The 12,921-nt window shown below is 42.3% G+C and overlaps 1 protein-coding gene and 1 pseudogene across 1 annotated transcript; one reads left to right on the top strand and one right to left on the bottom strand.

Moving 5' to 3' along the window:
- Positions 940-9,089, bottom strand: LOC8081230 (RNA-binding protein 28). Its single transcript, XM_002466225.2, has 19 exons — positions 8,869-9,089; positions 8,727-8,787; positions 8,609-8,645; positions 8,024-8,154; positions 7,846-7,935; positions 7,667-7,763; positions 7,253-7,386; positions 6,272-6,411; positions 5,378-5,428; positions 5,210-5,292; positions 5,063-5,117; positions 4,869-4,980; positions 3,810-4,287; positions 3,482-3,695; positions 3,327-3,397; positions 2,450-2,618; positions 2,241-2,361; positions 1,528-1,907; positions 940-1,429 (listed from the first exon to the last, which is right to left on the bottom strand). Exons 1-19 carry the CDS (start codon positions 9,013-9,015, stop codon positions 1,226-1,228), a joined length of 2,775 nt encoding a protein of 924 aa, XP_002466270.1. The 5' UTR covers positions 9,016-9,089; the 3' UTR covers positions 940-1,225.
- Positions 10,628-12,890, top strand: LOC8081231 (annotated as a pseudogene).

The raw sequence follows: 12,921 nt of genomic DNA on the forward strand, positions 1-12,921 counted from the left end.
TCACCACTTGATTCCAAAGTCTCGGCAAACTAGCGGCTCCAATTTAGCACGCGTAGGACTGAATATTGAATTTATTTTAGCAAAAAAGTTCTATAGTTTGAAACAGACATCCCCTTCATCATACTCTCTTCGTTCCAAATTATATATTTTGTTTTTTCTAGATAAATTACTTTTAATGCATAGCTTGTAACAAAAAATAATGTATCTAGAAAATCAAAACTTATAATATGGAATAGAGGGAGTACAATATAGTGTAGAGCAGCACTAATTTCTTTTTCTCAAAAGTAAGATTTTAGAGACAAAAGGACAATTTAGGCCCCTTTAGAGTGCAAGATCCCCCCCCCCCTGTTTCTGGTGTTTTTTTCTATGAAAAATGAATTAAATCCTATGTTTTTTTGGTATAATTCGTGTAAATTCCTGTATTCCAAAGGATTAAATTCCTAGTTCGACTTGGCAGACTCGGTGCCTGAAAACTGTTGCCATCCAACATGTACAGAACCCTTTTTCTTTTTGCCAGAAACGTAACACTGTAATATGGTAATAGGTTGGGCAAGAGACCAAACAAAATACCTTTTTACATAATAAATATAATGTCCTGACGTGGCAAACACCATACCCGCACGACTGTTGCCATCCAACATGTACAGACCCTTTTTCTTTTTGCCAGAAATGTAACACTGTAATATGGTATAGGTTGGGCAAGTGACCAAACAAACGACCTTTTTACATAAATATGATGTCCTGACGTGGCAAACACCATACCCGCACGGGCGCACAAGAAACTTTGCACATAATGACCTGACGTGGCAAACACAATTATACCAGAAAAACCAAACCATGCAGCTGTGGCCAGCACAAGAGGAGAACGTCCAACAATAACCACGCCTCCTCTTCAATACTACTACACGCAATCAGTCACGAAAAGAATGTGACACGTTATAAGCAAACATAATCCGCTCGAAGTCACCTCATTTCCTGCAAAGTTTTCCGTTAGAAGTACATCCACAGGAATTCCAGTCCCAGGCAGCATCACGACCGGTGCATGCAATGATAAGATGATACATACGGCTATAACTAAATTCCTCGGTAAATACCAGTCACTATATCCAGGGTGCAGATGGACATGAAACTATAACATCACAAACAAAATTTTAGCCTCAAAAAAGTTTGTGGAGACTGGTGGTCCAAGTCACCTGCCACGGCAATCCCACAGTTCCGAGCTCAACTATCCTTTGGTCTTGCTAACACCATGTTGCAAGAACTTGGAACGGTACTGCTCCACCAGCGACTTATCCACGCCTCCTTCCCTGGCAGGTTCTTTCCTGGTCCTTTTTGTAGCCTTTCCTCTCTTTTGCTCTGCCTGGCTGTCTTTTCTGTTTTTCCTTTTCTTTGGAGCAGCTGCCTGATCACGCTCACTTGGCACAGCTTGCTGCATCAAATGAAACAGGTAACCATTTAACATCAATTCACTGCAGTAAAACTGAAGAAATTATCAAGTATCATCAGGTACCAATACAAAAAACCTACATTTTGAGCAGTGTTTGGGGTTGCAATCGTTAGCCCTCGGTCCGGCAAAACAGTCCCCACATCTGTCTTCCTTGCTCTCTTTGCAGGTCTCGCGCTTCGATCTCCACGAACTAGAGGATCCTTGGCCGGCCCTTCAACAGAATCGGATGGTTTAGATGGTCTATTGTGTGATTTCCACTTGTTTCCTTTTCTGGAAGTCCTGCTGTTATCTGCAATATGGCCTTCACTTGCAGGTTGATCCCCTGAAGGGGTCTCCTGAACTTCTGTGGTTTCTGCTGCTGACTTGCGATGCCGTTCCATCCGAATCTTTTGAAGCCTCACCTTTTCAACATCCTCAAGTGCGAACTCTACAACTGGACGACGTTCTGAACCAAAAGTTTCTGCAAAGAGCGAAAACAAAAATAAATCATATAACTGGGACTCAGTCTGTTCATGACCATGTCGGAGATGACCTCAAACAAACAAACAGACAATATGTTTGTTCACAGAACAGACCAAGGTAGAAAGAGTATGAGTATGACAAGACAGATGCAGTGATGTAGTGTAAAAACATTGAAATGTGACACTAATGTGTAGTATACTGAATGTAACCATGGCAATAAAAGGATTACTCAGTAGGCAAATGAATTCACTGAAAGAGACCAAAAGTTGCAACAGGGCACCGAACATTTGGCACAATATGCCTGCAGAAACTATTCACGAGTGGAGCATACCTGGGTTGTTGTTTAGAACCCTTAGAGCAACAAGAGCGTGTTCATGTTCTTGAAAATCAACAAAGGCTACACCACGTGAATGCTTCTGTACGCCTTTCTTTTCATTCTTCAGGATATTCACCTGTTCAACAAATTTATCGCCATAGGCATTACGAAACAAACAAAACAAATGGCATAGACAAAATGAAATAAAAGGGACTCCATGAAACCTTCCGGATGACGGGATTTTGTTTGGTAGCACGAGAAATGACTGCTTCTCTGCAAAGCTTCTTTACATCATTAATGGTCATAGTCTTAGGCAAATTGTAGATGATAAGCCTTGTTCTTGACACGTGAAATTTTGGAGACTGAAGCATCTCCGCTTTCCTTCTAGCTAACCTAAAACAGACAAATAAAGAAGATACTGTCATATCATCAATGTAAATATATGATCAAATGATGATGCGAATATTATCAGAAAATAAATCTTATCATCGACATAATATGTAGCCCAAATGATGTCAGCAGCAGTAGTTGCAAATATACTAACAGTTTTGATGTAGGAGTATGTAACAAATAAAAATGCAGTTGCCTTTCAAGCATGAACGTACTCCCTCCGTCCCAGAATAGATGACGCTATGGGATGCGTGTTGGTCAAACTTTCTCAACTTTGACTAAGTTTGTAGAGAATGTGTGCAACATTTATATCTCCAAATAAGTTTATTATGAAAGTACATTCAACGATCTATCTAATGATACTAATTATATATTATAAATATTAATATTTTTTATATATAATTGGTCAAAGTTTAAAAAAAAAACTGACTTCTCGAGAAGTGAGAATGTCTTCTATTTTGGGACAGGGGGAGTAGCATTCATCGATCTGAAAATCATTCATTTGAAATGATAAAAGCGTATTGGTGGATGGTTTGGGAACCAATTATGTTAATTTGCATAAAATAACAGTGTCTTTTGTTCTAAAAGTAAATTAGAAAGAATAGAAGTCTTTTCTCTAAAAGTAAAATAGAAAGAATAGGTATGGAACACATCATAAACATAGTACCAACACTGATACTAGAAATGATGAAGAATGCTATAAACTCTTACCAATTACGTTTATTCATGTCAGCATCTGACACACCTTCTGCAGCTGGTGTTCCAGCAAGTATTTCCCCCTCCTGCTTCAAGACCAAACTTTGAGGAACATAATAATGGAAGGCTTACTACAGCTCACGTGCAAAAACAAGTGCCAGAGAATTTGCCTTAGCCAAGTATAGGTTTCGTCGATCCTCGACCTCAGTCTTTGCCTTCTCAAGTGCCTTTTTGTGAGCTGACTCCTTGTCCATCGCTTTCATGACATTAAGTGGCCTGCTCTTTAAAGAAATTCCTAAGCCAGGAGCAACATTGGCGGCAGAAACTGCTGCATCAGCTGCCTCTGTTGTAGAAAACTTCATGAAACCAGTACCTCTAGGTCTCCTGCACAGACAGTACAAAACTGTTGGCATCAATGAGAGTGTCAAGTGAACTTTCGCTGGTCACTACAACTTAGGAAAAAGATGTGTGAAAGTGAAACAAGATGAGCAAACATACTTAGTAAGTTTATGAAGAACCGGGAAGAAAGATTCAACCTTCCCAAAGACTGAGAAGCGTGCTGTTACCTCCTCATTACTTATATCAAAAGGAAGGTTGCTAATGAATATAGTCCTATCCAGGCCAGTATCATTTTTCTTGGGTTTGGAAGCAGGATTACTGATTTCTGCATCTGTTACAGGCTTCGACTTAGCCAACTTGCCAGCTACAGGTGAATCAGACTTCTCCTTTTCTGATGCGACATCTTCTGTTTCAGTGTCGGTATCAATGTCCGAACCTTCGATTGCAGATGGTTCGGACTTCTCTGATGACTTGATCAAATTCTCAAGAACTTTTCTAGAAATATCTGCTTCAGCTTTGAAATCATCCTCAGATGGACGATTAGAAGTCTCCAGGTCAAGTTCAGAGCTAGCTTCTCCAACAAGACTATCGTCAGAGGTGTCATCATCACTGACATTGTCAGGTATATTCTCAGGCTCTGGAAACACAATAATATATTCATGAGATACAGTCCAAAATTAACTAAGGCCTTGTTTAGTTCATCCCAAAAACCAAAATCTTTTCAAGATTCCCCGTCAAATCGAATCTTGCGGCACATGCATGGAGCATTAAATATAGATGAAAATAAAAACTAATTGCACAGTTTACCTGTAAATCACGAGATGAATCTTTTAAGCCTAGTTACTCCATGATTGGATAATATTTGTCAAATAAAAACGGAAGTGCTACAGTTCTGAACTAAACAAGGCCTAAGAAAAAATGCAGAGCAAACATAACAATTGAGATGACCCAAAAAATCCTATACCGAGCATTTGTTTAGACAATCAGGAATAAGACTACATAATTTTTAAATTAACAGAAGACCCTACTCCCTGAGAAACCACGCCAAGTATCAAATAACCAACATGATATCAGTCAAATGTCTAAGGCTAATAGTCATTTACATTATCATTCACGTAATATAAATCTTGCATTAGCTATGTACGAACTCTTAATTTGTGTAATGGATAAATGAATGACTTAAGAAAAGAAAGCTGATAAAGAAAACTTTATATTTACCATTATCCTTAGCATCAGCTTTTGCAGCAACAGTGTACACTTTTTTGGGAACAGCCCAATCGACAGCCACTGGTCGCTTTGCAACAACTTTTCCATTAATATTTTTTATAGCCTGATTCAGAAAAAACAATTCATGGCCCATTAGGAATTTAAATGGATTTGTCAACTCCAACTGAATACAGTACTGACCATACATTTTCTGCATCTTGCTTCCGTGTGAAAGATACAAAAGCAAAGCCTTTTGATATTCTGTTAAAGAGTAGATGTAATCAAGCTATAATATCTTGCGGGTTTTATTAATCCACTTAAGGAACAAAGGATTGAATGGAACAGCAACATACCCCTCATCAGACTTATGTGGAATTGACACATCCCAGACAAACCCTGCTGAACCAAACATATCCATGATCTCCTTCTCTGTAATCTGCAAGTGACATGCACACAATTGGCTTATCTGCGCTAGAGAAAGAAAAAAAGAAAGACCGAACAGTGACCACTTAACCAAGCACCTTGAATGGAAGATTCCTGACAATCACTCTCCATTTTCTGATCTTTGAACCCTAAATAGAAAGAAAACAAGTTTCAAGCACTTGCAACCAAATTAGTAAAGGATGGTGGTGATTCTACAAATAGCCAACCATCTCATAAGCAAAAGAAAAAAAGGAAACAGAAATCAATAATCAATTAGAACTTTCTGTTTATCTTATGCCAATTCCTAGTTTCCTACAAGCATGGTTGCAAGTAGTCAGCAGCCACTGAAATGATTTTGGAAGCATCTTCCTAATTTGAAGAGAGGCAAAGCATACTTTTATCTTTTAGTACATTAACACTTGATGACTTTAGGAGATTAGGGTATTACCACATCCTATGGAAGTGTCATTATCAATGATTCAAGAGCAACTCCAATAATCAAACCTCATGCATTACACTGAGTAACATAAAACAATAACTGCCTCTTTAGCTCTAACCTGTTACACTCTACTACTACACTAAGCAACATAAAGAGCTGGTACTTAAATGACCCTGACATGCAAATTTTAGCTATCTAAATTATTTAAAACCTATATTCTGGAAACCTGGGATATATGACTGTATGAGGTTTTGACAAGATGTCTGAGGCACAGACAAAATTTGGGATCTGAACCCATTTTTCGTTACAACAATTGTAATTTTTATTTAATAACACACACTTTAGTACTAAGGAGCAAGTGTTAAGACGGTTAACAAATACAAAATATACTCAGAAACATATACAATTAGCGATTGCAGGAACAGAAGATGCTTTCACAAAATTATTAGTTGCAGAATAGGGATAAAACAAGCAAACTAGAAGCAGAAAAAAGGTGAATGAATCATCAACATATGCAGATAAAAACAATGGAAAGCCATAGCCATTAAGTTACCTCTCCGCCAAGTTGACGAGCCCAAACAATAGCTCCCTTGACTTCCTTGCGATGCAGTTGGACAACAGAATCGCAAGCTGATTTCACACTTGCAAAGAGTACAGCAGCCATATCTGATGTGCATCCATCTCGAGCAAGTCCTGCAGGGGATGGCAGTAGTAATTTAAATTTGAGGTGTTTACAGAATCATATGGTAATTGAAGTAAACGAGAGTACATGAATAACAGTAGATGCTTGTTGAAACGACAAGTAAGCTAAATGAGATATGTCATGTATAGTGCAAGAGTTCTTCAACTTTTCCTATTGAAGCATAAAGCAACAGATTTACTCTTCATGAATCATTCATGAGACATATACACTGCATCCTAATTTGGCAAAGACAAAAGAGTCTACAAAGAAGAAACAAGGAAACCTTTAAGAAATTCCTGCAAGAAAATTATGCCAAGTGATAAATGAGCAGAAATTCATTATGCATTTTTTTACAGGGAAAACCAGCATGAGGCCAGAAACTGGAATCTCGAGATTGAAAACTGACACCACCGAAGACATCATGTTTTTGCATTGTCCATGCACTAGGAATTTACAGGGACCAAATATAATACTCACATGCATAATAATTACAAAGGCCTTCGGTCAAAACAGGGATGATGCCATAGACAGATTATAACCATATGTAGTGGGTCAAAAGAGCCCCTGGGAAATTGCAAATTTGGTACATGATGAAAAAGTAACTCAAAACACAAACAGTACCATCACAGCTCAAAGATAACCCTGTAATCATGTACAAGCCTAAGATAAACCCTTTGACGTTGCCAGGTTATCAGCATCATCACTAAAAAGACTAATAATGGTAATTATCACTGCTTTAAATTACTGCTGCAGAATTAACACAAATAATTTACACCAGGAAATTAAGCAACATAAAAAGCACAGTTTACATGAAATTAGAATCCAAAGTATGCGAATATGAAAAGAGCATACCATGGAAGTCCATTTCCCCTTTGGGAAGTGGATAGTTTACAGATACAACTGAACCAATTTCTCGAGCTTGACGGAAAACCTCACTTGCCATGGCGGAGTCTTGCAAGCCACCAAAAATCACCGTCTTTGCAACCCTTTATAATATAAGGATATCAGAATTCCCAATCAACCAAAAGGGGGGAAAAGGTAATATCCGTAAATAACTATAATAAAGACATTAAATGCTACCAAAACCTCCATGTATAGTTATAATTAACTGTTTGCAGCTTATATCCAAAAAAAGGTACAGATGAAATAAAGTAGTTAGATGGCAACCAAGAATTACTAAGAATGAGACTCTGATGATGGGGGCAAATTTGACCCATAAAACATATGACAAGTTAGACTTCTGAAGTAAAATATTGCAGTACACACCTTTGCTTTTCAGAACTTTTCACTTTTTCGGGGTCACCAATGGGAGCTTCCTTTGGTACCATAGCATCCTTTGACAACAAATGTGGTTGCTCTGGTTCTGCATGACATTTGCATCAGTATTGGAAAATACTAGCCATGGCATAAACATAAAACAAAAAAAAAGTAATTTCCATTACAACCTGGATCTGTTTTATGAGATTTCCCCTTATGCTTTTCAGCAGGAGCAGTCTCGTCTGCTTCATCTTTTGCATCAGAGTCCTTCACTTGCACTGCTCACAAGCAAATAAAACAGAAGACCGTCAGATCCACAATCTACAGAGCTTCAGCAGCAACAAACTGTTAGGAGAGGAGCCTTACTATTCTCCTTCTTTTGCAAACGTTCCTTCAGTGGAGCACGATTCATTGCTAGCTTAACTCTGATTTTCCTACCAGCAACAGGAAATCCATTCTTTTGTTGAATAGCTCGATCAGCATCTTGAACAGTTGCACTGGCATATACGGGAACACATTACATTAACCAAATCATCACTTAGCAGTGTCAATGAAAACTTTATGCCCAGATTATTAGCAGCAGCACACTTATACATGAACAATCATAACAAACACTGGGACAGGTACCAATATGATTAGTTTATATCATCTGATCATTCTGGTCTAGCCTCTACTCTCTAGTGAATATTAAGATATGGTCTAGGTCAGCAAATTTGCTAACAATAAAACCCTTCTAAGTTATGGTATACGGAGCAGTATAGTCTATGTACAGTAACCACAGGATGTGCAGGTTCATGAGCCACTTGAGACAGTGACATAGAAGAATTTATGGTTAACATTCAGAAACAATCGGCTCAGTGGAGCTTCACATCATTCGCTCAAAACTGCACCTCGATAAAAGCATAAAGTAATCCCATAATACCAACATAGGCGATTCCTGAGAGAACTTACAATTGCACGAACCCAAAGCCTCGACTCTTCTCCGATCCTGTGGTAAAGCAGCCACAAATGTAGAATTAGCCAATGATACAAATCCTGACTAAAGAACAACCGGATTCGTACAGCTCACCTTTCTCTGCGACCATAAAGCAGCGCCGCACTGGGCCGACCTCACTAAACACCGCCTCGAGCTGCACAAAAACAAAACGCTTGATTCTGAGCTACGACCGCGGAGCGAGGTAGCAATTGAGAACTCGGCAGCTCGTGCTTACATCGGAGGACTTGAAGGTGTAGGGGAGGTTGGAGACGAACACAGTGGAGGGGCTGTGTCCTCCGCCAGCACCAACGGTGGCCGTCTCGCCTTCCGCGGCGGGTTCTCCGTCGCCGTCGCCGCCGCCGCGCTGCTTCCGCTTGCCCATCGCCGGCGTCGTGGGGGAAACCGTGGGAACTGGGGCTTCGCAGTTGCGAGAAGACGAGAGGAACTGTGGGGAGTGTTGGGCTAGGGTTTTTAGTTGAGAATAGGAGGGATGCTATCACGTGGGCTTGGGCTTCATCGTCAATGTTTGGTTCGGCGATTTTGAATGGCTGGGCTTTCGGGGGACCAACGGCCCGCTGATGATTTTTCTTTGGGATTTTTTTAAAACTAGTGGACTTTTTTCATAGATTTCGAACAAATCTACGGAGAAAATTGCTAACATTTGTGACACCAAATAGATTATACTATATATTGCATAGTGAATCTAATCTAATAATACTTAATTTATAATACAAACAACAATATTGTTGTGTATAAATTTGATCATACTTTAGATAGTTTGACTTAGGACGAAGCTAAAATATCATATCTTTTTTTGACAAACAGAGTAGTTCTTACATGAATAATGATAACTAAACATGATTCTCCTCCTTTCCAAAATGGTAAACGTATTTTGTACAAGAAAAAATCAAAAGTTAACAAGTCTTGGCCAACAAATAGACAAATTATATAAAATTTAGGATACAGAACTTAATAACAAAATATTTTAATTTAAAGCATCTCTAAGTTGGTATTGATTGTTCAGAAAAAAAATTACATCAAAATCTATTTTGTAAGGCTTTTCCCTAACCGAAGTATGTTCATGGTTCTATATTCGTATCAAAAGTAATTATACCATCTGTGCCGAAAACAATTGTGCAGCGTCGAACCGTCCATATGAAACTAATGGTCAGTATTAATGATTTTCAACATATTCATTTTTTTATTAGATGTGTACACCATGTATGATTCGTGTAAATAATGGCGACATTATAGTAATAAATGTTTAGAAAAAAATACTGCACCCTTCATTTTAAATTATTAGATGGTTTAGGATTTCTAGATACATAGTTAGATATGCACTATGTATATATAGTAATAAAAGTAATGTATCTAAATGGTTAAAATGTCTTGTGATTTGGAATAGAGAGAGTAACATAAAGACTTTGTGTAATGTCGCGGTTGACATTAAGTCACTGATGAACAACCAGATTATCTATCACATATTTAGTAGTGTTTTTCTCTCACAATAAATTATACTTTCAGTCATGTCTTATGAGCCAAGCGAACAGCCTAGAAACGTCCAATAATTTATCAAATTCATTTATCCAACTAATGATGTGAAAGTCCCAAAAATACCTCTCTTATAGCGATAATCGGATCATAAAAGACTTTAGAAATACCATTACTATGACTATTTCAAGGTAACGCCTCAAAATTTAGCTATGAAGAAGCATCAATCGAATCATTATTTCACAAAGAAGTTTGAAATGTCCACCTTTTTTTAAAAAAAAATTAGAGAACAACAACGGGATAAGACGACGTGAGAATCCGACGATCCGAGGGCTCAACCCACGCGCTCTCCGACTCTGATTCGACCTCGACTTCGACTCCGGTTCGACTCGACTCCTCTGTTTTGTCCTGCACGCGCTCGCCGCAAACGCAGCACGCCCCGCCGCCCCCGGCTATATAAACCCTGCACTCCACCAATATCCCAAGTCTCATCACAAGGACAAGAATTAGCAGCGTTCCCCTCTCAAGTCCGCCGATCAACCATCCCGAGCTCGCTTGCTTGGATATTGTGCTGCGATTGATGGAGACCGCCACCGTCGTCGTGGCGCCGGCTCCGGTGGCCATCACCCAGCCACCGCAGCAGCTTATGGAATTGAAGTTTTCCTTTGCCCCTGTGGCGAAATCGTCGCCGGCGACGAAGGCCGAGCCGGACAAGAAGAAGCTCACCGGTGGCTGTGGCGGGTACGTCCTTGAAGACGTCCCGCACCTCACCGACTACCTCCCCGAGCTCAAGGTGAGTCCGAAGTTAATTCATCTTTCTTGTCTTGACAAAAGAGAGAAAATATTTCTTAGTTAATCTGATGGATTGCGTTTGCTAATGTTCTCGATTCTCGTTCATGCGCAGAGCTACCCAAATCCCCTGCAAGATCACCCGGCCTACTCTGTTGTCAAGTAAGTATCTCCCCTCGTGTTCTACAGCATCGTCATCGATTCTTGTTGAAAATAATAAATCCAGTTTGCTCAATCGTGTTGCTGTGACCGACCGTGCAGGCAGTACTTCGTGAAGCCGGACGAAACGGTGGCGAAGAAGGTCGTGGTGCACAAGAGCAGCGCGCGGGGGACGCACTTCCGTCGCGCCGGCCCGCGGCGGCGCGTCTACTTCCAGTCCGACGAGGTGAGGGCGGCGATCGTCACCTGCGGCGGGATCTGCCCGGGCCTCAACACCGTCATCCGGGAGCTCGTCTGCGGCCTCCACGACATGTACGGCGTCACCTCCATCCACGGCATCGAGGGCGGCTACAAGGGCTTCTACGCGCGCAACACGGTGGAGCTGACGCCGCGCTCCGTCAACGGCATCCACAAGCGCGGCGGCACGTTGCTGGGCTCCTCCCGCGGCGGCCAGGACACGGCCAAGATCGTCGACAGCATCCAGGACCGCGGGTTCAACCAGGTGTACATCGTCGGCGGCGACGGCTCGCAGAAGGGCGCGGCGTCCATCCACGAGGAGGTGCAGCGCCGCGGGCTCAAGTGCGCCGTGGTCGGCGTGCCCAAGACCATCGACAACGACATCGCCGTCATCGACAAGTCGTTCGGATTCGACACCGCCGTGGAGGCGGCGCAGCGCGCCATCGACGCCGCGCACGTCGAGGCCGAGTGCGGCGAGAACGGCATCGGGGTCGTCAAGCTCATGGGCCGGAACAGCGGCTTCATCGCCATGCACGCCACGCTCGCCAGCCGCGACGTCGACTGCTGCCTCATCCCGGAGTCGCCCTTCTACCTCGAGGGCAAGGGCGGCCTCCTCGAGTTCGTGGAGAAGCGCCTCCGCGACAACGGCCACATGGTCATCGTCGTGGCCGAGGGCGCCGGCCAGGACCTCGTCGCCAAGGGCATGCCCTTCGCCAACACCCACGACGCCTCCGGCAACAAGGTGCTCCTCGACGTCGGGCTGTGGCTCTCCCAGCAGATCAAGGAGCATTTCAAGAAGAAGCCCAGGTTCCCCATCACCCTCAAGTACATCGACCCGACGTACATGATCCGCGCCGTGCCGTCCAACGCCTCCGACAACGTCTACTGCACGTTGCTGGCGCACAGCGCCCTGCACGGCGCCATGGCCGGGTACACCGGCTTCAGCGTCGGGCCAGTGAACGGCAGGCACGCCTACATCCCATTCTACGTAAGCCCCTCGCCCCCCCTTGTTGTGAATGTGAATCTAATCAAACCCAAGTACAGTAGCTTTTTTCACAGTGAAGAGTACGTGAGGTGACTAACGTTGTGTGTCGGGCCGTTGAATCTTGCAGAGGATCACCGAGAAGCAGAACAAGGTGTCGATCACGGACCGGATGTGGGCGCGGGTGTTGTGCTCGACCAACCAGCCGTGCTTCCTGACGGAAGAGGACGTCGAGGGGGCGGGGCTGGAGCTGGAGGAGGAGGAGCCGCACATGCACATGCCACTCGTTGAGGGCGGCATGCAACGCCTTGGTCAGGAACAACCCGTCGATGTGCAACGGGCCAACGGCAATGGCCACCTCTGACCTCGGCAATGGCGCGGCCGCAAGACGCAACGTCAGTTCACTCACATGCTGATGTAAAAACTAGGGAATCCAAATGTGGTTGTGATGTAGTAGTAGTAGTAGTAGTGACCTGTAATTTGGAAGCGCGGGGATATTAGATTGGTTGTGCTACAAATTTTTTTTCCCATCCAGACACTGCACAACAGTTAGCAATGACAAAAATCATAAACACGAGACAAACGCAACTTAGAGCAAGTACAACATTGAGCTTGTAGCCAAACTAGTTA

Source organism: Sorghum bicolor, chromosome 1 (assembly GCF_000003195.3).
Source record: "Sorghum bicolor cultivar BTx623 chromosome 1, Sorghum_bicolor_NCBIv3, whole genome shotgun sequence".
NCBI lineage: Eukaryota > Viridiplantae > Streptophyta > Magnoliopsida > Poales > Poaceae > Sorghum > Sorghum bicolor.

What these genes read in the sequence shown, in the direction of transcription:
- LOC8081230 (XM_002466225.2), bottom strand. Translation starts at nt 9,015, where the DNA reads ATGGGCAAGCGGAAGCAGCGCGGCGGCGGCGACGGCGACGGAGAACCC. An exon ending in TTTGCAAAAGAAGGAGAATA is followed by an intron (nt 7,936 to 8,023) that starts GTAAGGCTCCTC and finishes GCTTGTGAGCAG; the next exon opens with TGCAAGTGAAGGACTCTGAT. An exon ending in AAAAGTTCTGAAAAGCAAAG is followed by an intron (nt 7,387 to 7,666) that starts GTGTGTACTGCA and finishes TATATTATAAAG; the next exon opens with GGTTGCAAAGACGGTGATTT.